Genomic DNA, 14,594 nt, shown 5'->3' with positions numbered 1-14,594 from the left:
CCTTTGGCCCCATGCTACTGGGCATCATAATCACAGACTTGCAGGAACCTACACCTTGTAGGATTCTTTCCTGCTATGATTTTGGTCTCTGCCCTCTCCCTGCACCCTCCCTGCCCCACACTCAGCTCCTCCAAGCCCAGCTCTGCGTGCGTGCGTGCGTGTGTGTGTGTGTGTGTGTGTGTGTGTGCGTGTGCGTGTGCGTGTGTGTGTGTGTGTGTGTGTTTGAAACTCCTCTGGCCTGGTTCTGAGTTCCCACAGGATCTGGTGTGCTGGAAGTCCCATTTTTCAGCCCTAGGACAACCTCAGAGAGCATGTCACCACCAAGCCAAGGAAGAGACTTTCTCCTGGCCTTTCCAGAAAAGACAGGAGGATTCTGGCCACTCAAGAAGTACTGCAACCTGTTGTCACGTCACTGTCCCAAACTCCAGGGCTTCCCCACTCCCCTCACAAGCTGCAGTGCCAGAGGCGTCAGGAGACCTCATTCAAATCCAGTTCTGACACTTTCTACCTGGGTGACCTTGGGGAATTAGTCTCTTTGAGTCTCAGTTTCCACAAAATGAGGACAAAAGCAGCACCTATTTCTTAGGGTTGTTAAGAATTAAATAAGCTACTGAACGGGAATGTGCTCGGTCCCTAGAGCTCCATAAATGCCTGTCAAATCTGATTAGGATGACAATTGCCTTTGTTTTTACAGTAAAGAAACCCTATAAGACAAATCAGAAAATCCAACTTTTTTTTTGAAAAACAAAAAACATTTATTTCTGTAAACTGTTTTGAGTGCAGAGATGTCCTTCACGACCTCAATACAGTACAGATTTCTTTCCCAAATGAAATGAGCAAGGAAAAAAAGAAAAAGAACTATATAAAACGTGCTCATGAAAAACCAAGCCAATCTCATCTTTCTTTAAAAACAAAACAATCCTTTTAACTTGTGGTGCAGACCTAGGATGAAAGCCACAGACTTTCTGGTCGCCATGAATGCTGGGGCTTCAGCTCCACACAGCAAAAGTGGTGAGCAGGCCCCAGGCCCGTGCTGTCCCCATGCTGTCCCCGCTGTTCGCACAGGACCTTTCTGCAAGTCAGGAATCAGTTCCTAGTTCTACTTAAATTCCCATCCCCCACCCTGAGCCTCTCTCCCTAATATCCCTGCCACTTTGGGAGTTCCTGAAGTTAACCCTGAAATGTTTCTCTTGCCAAACCTGGACTCAGCCCTTTGCCTCTTCTTCATGCCACAAGATTTCAATCAAAAGGGGAGGAACAGGTGGCTTCAGACCATGTGGCAAAGCCACTGCCAGGTAAGTTTTAAGGCAAATTTTCTCTCTTCTTATTCAGTCTGAGCCAGACCCAAACTTTTCACCACTGAGTAATACTGTCTGTGTTGGACATGTAGCTTAGGCAACTTTGAGTGGGGGTGGGGTTAGGGACCCTGCAGCAAGTTCTGGGAGGTCCAAGACTGACCATGGGATCAGTGTGTATGTTTATGAAGGCTGCAGCCGGTGGGTGCAGCTCTTGGCCCGGCTGCCCCCTTAGCGGTCAACAGGAGGGCACACCAAAGAAACCAAGATGGTAGCACAGGCCCCAGCTCCAGGAGCAGCGCGAAGTCACAGTGGATCAGACCAGGCGGAAATGCCAGGGAAAGGGGTCACCACGGGAGGCACCTCAGATCTGATGACATGCATGACCTTGGCATCAAAAGGACTTTTCTTTAGAACAAAAAAGGGGGAAAAAAGAAAAAGGAGATCAAAGAAAGATGTTCCATGAGCTTCATGAGAAAAGACATGGCAGGGTTCATGAGGGAAGCAGGAAAGGGGATGTGGGGCATGGACATGGGGTGGCAGGCGTTGCCTCTCATTGATTCTCCTCTCCCTGGTGGGCTGGTGGGTTGTAGCGGAGGCCGGTGGTCCCCTCCCTTGGGGAGCAGGCAGATGACTTTGGCAAGGGGCAGGGGAGGGCTGGGTTACTCCGTCTGGGCATCATAATTGGCTCCCCCTGCCTTCTTTAGCTCGCTCTTGATGAAATCTTCCTCCAGCTCCTTCCGATCGCTGATGACAAACTCTTTAGCGAAATTCTGCAAGAGCAAATGAAAACACAGAGTTCCTGTTAAAAAGGGACAGGATCTAAGTGTTGCTCAGGCAACACACTGGGAAGCCTTGGCACCTATCTAAAACGTTAACAAATGATCAAAATGAAAATTTGGCAGCAGAGTTGTTTTGAAGAAAAGACATGACTAGAGATCAGACAGTGGGTGAACTTGGCTATGCCAAGTAAACTTTACTATGCCATCCCATGACCACAGAGATGGGCCAAGGTCAGACCTGGGTTTGAATTCTGGCTCTGTCATTTTCTGGCTGTGTTACCTTGGGCAGGTCCTTTCAACTCTCTGTGCCTCTACTTCGTCATCTGTAAAAAACCATCTTGTTGAAAGAATAACAGGAGGTGAGGTTGGAAAGGTAGGCAGATGGGCTGGTAAATGTTTAACACCAGGCTCTCTGATAAAAAAGAAAATAAGGGAAAAAGCTCTGATTGGTAGCTTTTGCCCATTTCCACGGTGTATATATTCCCACAATGGTTGATTTCAAGCTACCAACATGATGTCCCCATACATGGCATGAAGAAGAGACAGCCACAGTTGGCTCTCAGAAGCTGGTAGGAGCTAGCCTCAGCCACCACTGGTCCTAATGACACAGGAGCTTCTGGTCCTGGGTCTGAGTGATCAGCCTGGGCATCTACTGGGATTTCCAGCCATACTCAGTCACTGGATGGTAAGGGCTATGTTTGCATTCATTCAACAAACACCATGCCAGGTTAAAAAGGGCTACAAGGATGAGAAAAACGAATGCAGTAGCTGTCTCCTCTTGGGGCACAGAGATTTCGCCCATAACCCACAGGTGGGGCACACATGCGATGCTCAGTAAATGTCTGTGGCACAAATGAGTGAAGGAGGTGATGATAACCCTGAGCCACAGAGATAAACAGTTACTTTAATATGTGGGTCATAAGACTTCAATAAACAAAGACAATTTCAGGATGGTTACAGACAGGAATACAGAGAAAGCTACCCAAAATACAAATAACAAGCCCAAAGATCACAAAAGAAAGTCCATAAGGAAATGGCATGAACAATTACCACCATTAGTAAGCACTTCTGTGCACCAGCCACTGTGCTGTGGTACTGAGATTAACACACATTAGTAAAGGTAATTCTCAAAACCCTTTAATATGACTCGGCAATTCCACTCCTACAGTACTACCCAAGAGAAATGAAAATGTATGTCCACACAAACACTTGTACACAAACGTTCATAGCAGCATGATTCATAATAGCCAAAAAGTGGAAACAACCTAAATGTCCATCAACAGATGAGTAGATGAGTAAAATATGATCCTTTCTTGGCCATGCCCCCCTGATACCTACAACCAGGCCAGCAACGACCACCAAGCCGCCGCAGGAAGTGCCCCGGGTTCTCGAGCTGGGGTGGTGGGGGACAAGGGCTTTTGCCACACACCCCTGACATCTGCACCCAGCCGGGCAATGACCAAGCCACTGCTGGAAGCCCCCTGGTCTCCCCTGTGGGAATGAGGGCGGTGCCACAGACTCAATCCCACCCCTCCTCCTTCCTCCTTCTTCCGTCCCATTTCCTTCCCTTTTCCCCTCTCCCCCTCCCTCCCAACTGCTCCGCAACAACTTCATAGAATGTAAAAAAATAATAATATTCATTAAAAATATATATACGGTCCATCCATACCATACAATATTATTCAGACATAAAAAGGAATGAAATACTGATTCATGCTACAACATGAAACATGCTGCTGAGCAAAAGAAGTGAGACAAGGAAGGCCACATAGTGTATGATTCCATTTATATGAAATGTCCAAAAAAGGCAAATCTATAAGATCTATAAGACAGAAAGTAGATTAGTGGTTACTAGGGGTTGCAGATGGGAACAGGAAATGATAGAAAAGTTCTAAAAGTGGATTGTGGTGATGATTGCACAAGTCTGCAAATTTACTAAAAATCCCTGAATCATACACTCAGGATGAACTAATTTTGTGGGATATAAATTATACTTCAATAAAGCTGTTTTTTAAAAATCCTGTAAGATGATTGATATTATTTCCATTTTAAAGACAAGAAAACAAATTCTGAGGATTACAGTACCTGCCCAAGGTCACACAGCTAGAAAGTCCAGTTGTCTCCAAAGAGTAAAGAATCATTGTCTCCCTCTGGGGTGATAAAAATGTTTTCAAACTAGAGACAGGTGGTGTTTGCACAACATTGTGACCATACTAAACTCCACTGAACTGTACATTTTGAAATGGTTAATTTTATGTTAAGAGAATTTCATCACAACTGAGAAACAAAACAATACAAAACAAAGTGTTCTGTATATGACCAAGAAGAACGACTAAACCAGGAGAACCCTCGGGTCAATTTTATAGTATAGACAAACCATTTGCCATGCTAAGTCAGTAAGAACATTAATAGGGAGGAAGACGAGGATGGTTAATATTGACCAAGCAGCTGATATGTGCCAGGCACAGCCTCACGCATTTTCTCATTTAATCCTCCCTCGTATATTAGCCTTTTTTTTTTTCTAACAGATAAGACCCATGGGCTGGGCTTGGAGAGACTTGCCCAGAATAACAAAACATCCTTTAGACCCTTTCTATTCCCATCTCACCATACTGTGCTGCTAGTCATATGTGCATGTGATGAGTACAATAAGAAAATATAAGTTGGATCTAAGAGCCAGAAAAGAGAATTGAGAATTGACGTGTTTCTCAAACTGAGCCCCAGTGGCATGGGGGAGGGGCAGAGAACAATGGGGAGGAGGAAGCTAACAGCCCAAGATGCCTATATAAGGAAGTCCAAAGTTCCTCTGCTCTGTGATAGCTATATATGGCAATCTAAAGAAATATGAACACTTAATGTTTGTGTCAGTTAGCTATTAGCTTTAGATTAAGAAGAAATAAGCTTGATAAGGCCTAAGAAATCTAAAGTGAAATGTACATGAGGCTGTGCAGAATCCAACCTAAAACCACAAGTATATAAGAAATCAAATTATAACCAAAGTAAGCAAAACAAAATTGTAGAATCTAGTAAAACATGACATAACAATAAATGTAAATGAATAAAATTACCTTTAGAAACGTTACATCTCAAATTACAAAATGAAAAAAAAAAAAAGCAACCTCAAACCCTTTGGTACATACCAGAGACATGTTTAAAACCAAAAGATGAGGGGAAAAAAAAAAAAAGAGTCCAAGTTACATCAAAAAGTATATATAAAAAAGCAACCACATGATCTCTGAAAATGTTTAAAGCAAACTGCATCTAACAAGATAAACAGGGTCACCACAACACTTTTGGATCAGCTGAATGTCCTTTCCTCTCTGCCTCAGTAGAAAATAGAGATTTTTCTGCCCATGGAAGACATGCTTTTACTGTCACTACTTAGAGAGGTCTTAAAAGACAAGTAGTCCAGCAATCCGATTACTGCCAAAAAAGAGAAGAAGGGTTACAGATCAAGTGTCTTAACACATTAAACTGGCTTACACCTACAAGTCCTGCATTGACCTAGTGTTTCGTTTCTATTTATCCTCAAGAAAACACCAGAGTTAGCTTGTGCAAAATTAAGAGTCCTACCTCATTAGTTACTAGTTTTTTTTTAATTCTAATGACCAAGATAGGCACTTTAAACATTTCTGAAGCTGCAATGACTGTGGCCAGGCTCTAGGTCCCATTAGACCAGACTCCAAATTCTCTCTTTGGGAGAATCCTGATGTCCTGCCTCTGGGGGTGGGTGGATGACCTTTTATTCTGACTTGAGCCTTGTTGGGTCCCTTCACCTTCAGCCTGGCTGATGACCGATGCATTTGGCACTGCTTCCCTCATCACACAAGAGCCCCGCCGTGTACCTGCCACGGGGTATCACCTGGAACTCCTGGCAGCCCACGTTGCTCCAAAGCTGAGCCGGGAAAAGGAATTTATGGATGACACTGATGGATGTGCTTCCTCTGGGTCATACCATCTCAACAGCACCACAGATGGCAGGGCTTGGAAGGTCCTTAGAGGTCATCTCCTCTCACCCCTCAATTCACAGAAGGGGAAACTGAGCTCAGCAAGTGACACCCCCATGCAGCCAGTTAAATAGCAGTCACGCTGTTCTAATGGGACCTAGAGCATGGCCATAGTCATTGTAGCTTCGGAAATGTTTAAAGTGCCTGTGTCGGTCATTAGAATTTTTTTTTTAAAAAAACAAAAAATAGTAAAGAATGTTCAAAATTAAGGTGGCTCCCAGCTCTTCATCCTTCCACCTGCGCCTGCTCACCTTTCCCCCTGTGCTGTCTAGGCACCTCCCCTCTATGCATTTCCTCCTCCTGCTGCTCCTATGACTCCTCTACCTCTTCCCCATTCTTTGTGCCTGGCAGGGATCCCAGTGCCTTCCAAACAAGGTGTCCCCACCTTGATCCAGCCACCCCCTGGGATTGGCTCCCACCTGTCACCTCAGACAGAGTGGGTATACATGGAGTGCATCCCCAGGACGCCATGCAGACATGTGGGTGAGATGGGCCTGTAGCTAATAGTGGGCAGTTTCTGATGTGGCCTCAGAGCCAGAACCAGACAGTGAGCCCCTTCCCCACCTGCCCCTATTACAGGGGCCCACGTGGCAGGTGGAGCCAGCAGCGACCACGTGCAGGTGGGCCTAGCAGACCTCCACCTCACACAGGATGCTCACAACCCCAGAGGCTTAGGAAGGTGAGTCAACACTCCCAGTCAGGGCATGCCGTCTGCCACATGTCCCCAAATGTCTGACTTGGGTGCCAACCTAAAAACCAGCTCAAAATGACTTCATACCTCTCCATCTCCAGCAGTTCTCGTGGAGCGGTCAGGCTTTTCACTCGGCAAGGGAGTTGCCAGCGCCACTGGGGAATGAGCTTAATTGTATGTTTTCAAAAAAAGGCAGAAATCAAGCACAGATGGCTCTGTGGCAGCGGACCCTGGCCTGGGAGCAACACCCAAGACTGGAAGGAGCCTGCAAGGAGCGGCTGTGTCTGCCCGCACCCAAGGCTGAAAACCACAAAGAACATGTCTGTGCAAAGCACGGCCCCTCCCACCACGCACACACCTCCCCCACACGGCCACCATCCCCCGCACACTCCATGCCACCAAACAACCATAAGGGGAGAGGTAGATGGCAAAACTCGGGAGCAAGTCCTTACTCAGAAGACACTTTTAAGGCCTGGAGTGACGCTAACACCTACGGAATTTTAAATGTTCTTGTAGCCACACTGACAAAAGAAAAAAGAAACAGGTGACATTAATTTTAATAGTATTTTATATAACTCAATATATCCAAAATATTGTCATTTCAACATGTAATCAATATAAAAATTTTACATGCTTCTCTTCATATAGTCTTAGAAATCTGGTGTGTATTTCACAGGCACAGCACATAGCTGCGTGTGGACCACCCACGCTGCAAGTGCTCAGGAGCCACAGTGGGTTGGTGAGAGTGCAGGTCTAGACAGAACATGACAGAGTCTGAAAGGATAGTGTGGTCAGGCGAGGAGAACCATGAACCATAAAACATTAGAGCCAATCTGAGTGGGGAGCAGGGAGTAACTGGCAGGGGTTCTGAGGGACCCTTTGAGGCCTGGAAATGTCCCATGTCTTGGTCTGGGTGGTGTTTGCACAGGTGTGCATGATGAAAATTCAAAATATACAAAAATTCATCAAGCTATACTCCTAAGATTTGTGCATTTTCCTTTATGTAAATTATACTTTGGTTAATTTTAAAAAAAGGAGAGAGAAAAAAATGGAACTGAAAGAAAGCCCTTGAAACCCTGACACCCTCATCTGATAGAGGACCAGCCAGGCACCCAAAGAGGGGAAGCAATTCGTCCCAGGGCACACAGCAACTTCATGGCGGGGGCCCTGAGGACATGTCCCTGGAGGCGCCAGGCCTGTCCCCTCTCCTCTGCATCCTGCCTCTGTGGACTGCTCTACACTGTCTGTCCCTCCTGCATCAATAGTCGCAAGGCTGCTGAAGCAACCTGTCAAAGACAATATGTGCCAGTCTGGGGTCCTTGTCACCTGTGGCTCTAGCAAGATCTTTGTTTTGTCTAGAAACACTGTGTCCTCTCTGATAGCTCCCAGACAGGGGACTTTTCCCTTTTCTTTTTGCCACAGCAGGACTTTTCAAAGGAAGAGACCTCATTCAGGTGAGTCTGACTCCAAGGGGCTGAGGCTACCATCAGAATGGCTTGGAAACATGCAACCACCAAGGAGAGGACAAGTTTGGTCCCTGTGACTTTTCTCAAGTGCACATACGTTGATGCCTCAAAGTGGTAAAACAAACCTCAGTATGTTTTCCCGATCAAGGCGATTGTAGAGATGAGGGTCAGGAACCAGGGATCCGTACATAGTCATGTATTTGCAAGCCTGGTTTAAAAAGTACATATACATTTTTCTATCCTTGTTTTAAATTATCCCTTTTTTTTATAACGGCTCCCAACTGCCTGGGTTTAAACCCCAGCTTTAGGCTTAAGGTGTGCTAGGAGTAGGTTTAGGCCAAATACAAATAGGGACGGTTGTCCAGCACATCTGGGCCACCCGTGGGCTCAGCCTCCCTGAGTCTCACCCTCCTCATCTGCAAACCTGTTTGCAGCAATAACAGCACCTATGTCCTAATACTGTTGTGAGGATCTTAGGAGCTCGCACAAGGCTTGGCCATTTGATGAGTGTGCCAGGCACAGAGTAAGTGCTCAATAATCATTAGATAATATTTTATTTATTTATTTATTTTGCAGCTGGCCAGAACAGGGATCGAACTCTGGATCCTGGTGTTATCCGCACCACAATCTAACCAAATGACCTAACTGGCCAGCCTCAGATAATATTTTAAATGATCATGAGTTCACCTTCATTCTCAAGATTGTTAGGGGAGTTTGAGATACAAAGTTGTTTTCTGAAATGCTCAGAGTGAAAGGTCAGGCAGCGGCTGGTTCCTCTTCTCTCCATCCCTGATGTTTATTTTTTAATGAAGGGAAATCCTGGGAATTCCTCTGAATAACTAAAGCAGCAATACTGGCATGTCCTCACCCTTGCAGGGAGAAGATGCAAATCCAGCTGCAAATCCAAAATCTGGGCCACAGGTTAGCTACAGGAGGACAGAGAGAACGCCTGTCACGGTGGGAGTGTCAGGTCTTCTGCTGAGAATGCTTGGACTATGGAGTGTTCCTAACCAACGTGGAAAATGTGGGTGCAGAGAAGTTCTGGGAAGGAAAAAGGGAGCGAGAAGTCTTTGATGGTTAAGTTTGTGATGTTGGGAATGTACACTTTTTACAGAGTGGGGCCAGGAAAGAAAGGCAATCTTCATTGTATTCAAAGAGCTAATGTAATTCATTCTCACACACACGTGTTTATTGAACACTTATTACACGTCACACTCTCCTAGGCCCTGAGAAGTCAAAATTCTGGTACTTACAGGTCTCTCTGAGGGTCTGAGAACAGAAAAAGAGAAGCAGGGAGCTCTAAAATGCCCTGAAGGAAGCATTCAATGACTCTGGGCTCTGGTTTCCATCTCTATGAAAGAAGGCCAGACAAAAGGGTCTCCCTGTCCCCCACCCCAGGCCTTTCCTCCAGGGATCTATGCCTAAGCCTCTAAAGCACATGGACATTGGACAAAGTTCCACTGCAGACACCAGAACCCAAGGGGCTATGGGAAAAACTGGCACAGAAAAGTCAAGTTTGGGATCACAGCATGGCTCTCAAAATGAAGGCTGTGTGCTCGCTTCAGGCTTGTCCCCGATCCCTTGCAAAACAGCATGGGGGATAGAATCTCTCCCCACAACATGCATTGAATGAGGCAGGGGGTAGACAAGACACATGCTGGCCACAATAATGTGTCTTTTCCCCAAGTAGGTGAAGATTAATTATAAACCAAAGACCCCAGAGTGCTGAAGAAAAGGAGTCGGTCCCCAGCATCCTGCATCTTGCCAGGAGAAAGGGCAACCTCCAGGGAACAAGAGCCATGTGAAAATGCACAACCACCAAACCTGCTGGGCACTCAGCTGCCACCCACCCGGGCCTCCCACACTTCCCCTCATACAACTGTTCTAAAGTGCTGCAAGACTAAGGTTTAAAAAGTCTTATCGGCAAGGTGTAATTTACTTGGAAAGAGCAGGCACTTTTAATAGGCATGAGTCCTCACAGAGAAAGGGAATAAACAGATCAAAATGGTATGGTCTAGCACCTGACAGATTCAGGAACAAAGGCACCTGCGTCACCCTTACAGCTCAGAGGTGGCACAACCCTGCTTCTCTAGGAGAGAACAAAGGATAAGACAGAGGCATAGGGCCACAGTGCAGTGTGCACAGGGTGATCACCTAATGCAGATGGGTGGCAGGAAGGCATGACACCCTAACAGCATGCCAGGAATAGGTTTGGGCCCAAACCAAGTAAGGAGAGTTGGCCATATGCCTGGAATCCTGACCCTTGAGGGCCACCCCTCTCTTTAGCATTCGGGCAACAGCCTGAAGTCTGCTTTCTTGACTCTCCACTTTCCTGATCACAGCCATTTACAGAAGTCCCAGCTCCACCTTGCCTGATTTCTGCCTGCTGCTTCATCTAGATCAAGGAGACAAGAACGTGGAAAGCATACTCCACTCTCCCCTCCTATATCCATGGCAGACATCGTAAATCACAAATACTTTTCCCACTGAGTCCAGACCTAACCTCAGAATCCTTCTTAACCCCCAGCTCCAAATAGTGCCTGCCTGTTGCTCAGTTGACAAGCTACAGATTAAATCCAGGTTTAGGTCTTCAACTTCTGCCCAACCAAAACTCTGCCTAGATGAAGATGTCTTGTTCCTCGGCCACATCCACATTTGGGAATTTTTCCCAAAGAAATAATTGCACAGAATTTTTTTAAAATGACAGCACATATACTCAAAGATGCTCACTATCAATAAATACCAGATTGCTTGAGCTTTTCAACAAAAGTTGAATAAGTAAATAGTGTCTACATTGAACACTTTATACACACCAGACACTTCTTACTTTTTTGACAATTCTGCAAGTTAGATATTATCATCCCAATTTTTCAGATGAGGAAATTGAGGCTCAGGGAGGCAAAGTTGCCAGAAAAGGGTCACACATATAACTTCAGGCCAAGGTCTTTCTCAAGAGAAGGGACATGCACACATGTACACACACATGTGCACACACATGCAGATATGCACACATGCACAAACACAGGGGGTAACATAGGCTTACCTATGTTGTGCCACATCCACTCACCAAGTAGCATTTGGCCATCAAAATTATGAAAACTGAGGACGGACACGCGCATGAAATGTTAGATGAAAGGACATGAGTTGTGTCTGTGCTGGTAAAGGCTGTGTAAAAACATGTACCTATGAGGCAAAGGCTCAGAGGTGAGCAGAAATCTGTGTGAGGTGGAGACTGCAGCTGATCATTCTTTAGTTCATTTTGTCTGAACACTTTTTAAAAACCGTAGTGACCAGGAATTTAAAAAAAAAAAAGAAAAAAACCACCATGGGGAGAAGACGGAGACCATGCAGCTTGTTCCAGAAGGAAATCTCAAAAGGCAGAATTTCCAGGGACAAATCATGGCCAGAGGAGGACAAAGAGGGGCAGTGGTATAGGCAGAGGCAGCAAAAGGGAGGAAAGAATCTCACAGTGACAAGATTTCAAGAGCACAGTGAGCTTGCAGCCTGCCCCAACCTCTTGGGAAACGCATTCACACATGAAGACTCTCCAGATGCATTTCTTCAGGCTCCACCAGTGAAGCCCTGTACATGCTCAGATCCAGCGTCCCACAGCACAGCAACTGCATGCCGTCTGGCTGTGTCAGGAATCACCACATCGGGCGGCAGGATGCCAGTGGCTGCTAGGTGAGCCAGGCTGGCACCATGCCACAGCAGGCTGGCCAAGGCCTGGGGCCAGATCTGGAGTTTCGTGAAAGGCAGCCAGGCCACAGCCCATGAGGCAGAAGTGTTTGCTTCTTACAGCGGCTTCATTTACACGTCAGGCCCAAACTCAGAGTGTTTAAAGTCTTTCCAGGGCTCTCACTGCCCTCCAACAAAGCCCCACCTTCACAGCAGTCTCCAATACCCCGCCACCCGCCTCTGCCTCGACACTCACCTTGGCCCAAAGACTCGGCCTCTCCCAGCCTCAGATTCCGCATCTGTGTATTGGGGTAATTACAGCACCTGGCTCCCGGATGAACACGCCTGGACCTCCACACAAGATACTTGGTGCCCCGTTCACAGCTACTTGGGAGCTTTTTATTTTCCAATCAGGCAGCGTGTGTTTTAAAAATACACGACATGAGCACCAAGAAGCTCTATTGCCTGAGCCCAGGGCCAGGTGAAAGGCTTCAGGATGGACAAAAAGGCCCTCCTGGTTTTGAGAACACAGGCCTTTCCATGAACCCCTCTCTTGAAAAAGCGTAAACACTCCCCGTAAAAACAGTTGAAGCCCTCGGCGAGCAATGCAGGGTCCAGGGACAGTACCAGGTGCCAAGTGGGACCAATGCTTTGCGAGGAGTGCAGTGGCTCCATAAACCTCATTACGTGGAGGTATGTAGGTTCTCTCAGCTGCCCCAACCAACTCTCATTTCTGCTTTTCATTGAAACAAAAACAGGGCTTTGGGGAATTCCAATTCAATCACTGAATCCCTCCTGGAGTGTAACTGGTTTCCACAATCCAATTCAACCCAAAGAACAGTTAGTGAGCAATTACTAGCTTCTGTCCTAGGAATACACAAAGAGCCTATGTGAAGAAGTCAGTCTGTTCACTTCTTCATTTTTTAGCACTTGCTATGTGCCGGGCATAGAACTCTTCCAGGCACTAGGAGTACTACGTAGTAAAGCAGCTGCAGCTCCTGACCTCAAGGAGATTACTTTCTAGCTGGGCACTTAATTATGAATCCTAGAGTCTGGACCGTAATAGAATCAGTTACAGAAGCTATTAATTCCAAGTGAGGCTGGTAGGGGAATGGGGTAAAGAATCAGGGTCTTGAAGTATGAACAGGAGTTCACCAGGCACCAAAATGGAGAGACCCCTTTCATATCTGCTGCTTTTCTTTAACACTTCCAACAACTCTGTGAAAATTTACATCCTCTCTTTCTAAGTGAGAACTAAGATTCTAGAGATAAAATTACTTGCCCAAGGTCCTGAAACTATGAGTTAAACTTGAGCTAGAATATTGACTTGGCTCACTTCCCCCAAAGCCCATGACCTTTTCCATTTGGCACAGCCGTATTTTTTTTAAAAGTAAGTATAAAGTAACGATGCTCAGTTTCCATTTTTTAAAAAAGTTTCCACCATCAAGAAAGATTGAGAACCGGTACGTTTAAAAATAAGTGTGCTGCGCAAATCTACAAGAGAACGAGTTTCCAAATGCACATGGCCTCAGAGCAGTTTACTCGGTGCCGAAAGACGCTGGGAAATACACGGTGCGGGCAAGTGTCTGAGCCGAGCTCTGAGGCCACACCACCTGGACTGCAGCCACAGCACCACCAGATCTGGGACTGGGAGCGTGTGACTCAACTCCCCTGGGCCTCAGGATCCCCATCTGTAAAATGGGGAGAGGACCAGGCCTTATGAAGAATAGATGATTTAATACGTGGACAGTCCTTACAAGAGCGTTAGACCCAGAGTAGGGACACAATAAAACTACCGTTACTCATAGTATTACCACATTGGTACACTAAAGAGGTCCTCAGAGGTGAGAGATGGGTACACGTGGCCCTGCAGAGGGAGGGGAAGGTGTTACAGAACTTGTCAGTCCTGCTCCTGGGGTTTAGAAGCCTCAGAATAGACACTCATCTGTATTTCCACACCGTCACTGGAAGATATCTGTCCTCCCACCCCCACTTCTCCTAGGAGGAAACTTGTTCCACCAGGTCTCTTTTCCTGATGCTAAAAGCTGAGATGTACCCTCTGATCACTTGGCTCTGTGACCATTCATATTATGTTAAAGAATAAATAAAACAATCACATGAATAAAACCATTTTGCAAGACAAGCATGATGCATCACTGACCAAGTCTGGCTCTAAATCGAGAGGCCTGGCCCTGGCCCTGGTCAGTCTCTGTCACTGGCCACGGCAATGTGCCCACAATCCTGCAGAGGCACAAGAACAATGGGGCTGGTGTTTTGTCCCAGGAGGCAGCCAGGCTCTTCCGCAGCAGACACGGCCAGGCAAAGCAGTCGAGCGTGCTGTGCACTCAGCGCATTCCCTGGACTCATGTCTGGCCGACACAGCCGCCCAGTCCGGCTCACCCGGTGGCCCCTGCTGCCGTGGCCTTGCCGGCATTCATCTTGTTTTGTCTTGTTCCCCAAGCCACAGACGTGGCTCAGTTTCTCAGCCTGGATCTGAATACAGACCCAACAGACTCAGAGCCGAACCTATGACTTCTACCTCTTCCGGCTCCAGCCCCAGCCCTGCCACTGTTAGTTGTGGGTTTGGGACAAGTCCTCTCACTGCTCTGGGCCTCAGTTTCCCTGTATGCCAATGCATCTAAGTGGCAGGCCACAGATACAGCACAAGTTGTCAG

General features: G+C 46.6%; 1 protein-coding gene across 1 annotated transcript in view; it reads right to left on the bottom strand.

The window, feature by feature from the left end:
- Nucleotides 1–828: 828 nt before the first annotated feature.
- Nucleotides 829–14,594, bottom strand: part of COTL1 (coactosin like F-actin binding protein 1) — a 43,080-nt gene continuing 29,314 nt past the window's right edge. The window contains exon 4 of the mRNA XM_063112507.1: nucleotides 829–2,068. Coding sequence (XP_062968577.1) covers nucleotides 1,958–2,068 — 111 coding nt within the window. The 3' untranslated portion in view covers nucleotides 829–1,957. The remainder of the gene's footprint in view (nucleotides 2,069–14,594) is intronic.

This window comes from Cynocephalus volans, chromosome 10 (assembly GCF_027409185.1).
Source record: "Cynocephalus volans isolate mCynVol1 chromosome 10, mCynVol1.pri, whole genome shotgun sequence".
Classification (NCBI taxonomy): Eukaryota; Metazoa; Chordata; class Mammalia; order Dermoptera; family Cynocephalidae; genus Cynocephalus; species Cynocephalus volans.
Note: the sequence above shows the minus strand (reverse complement) of the source record. Positions and strands in the feature narration are given on the sequence as shown.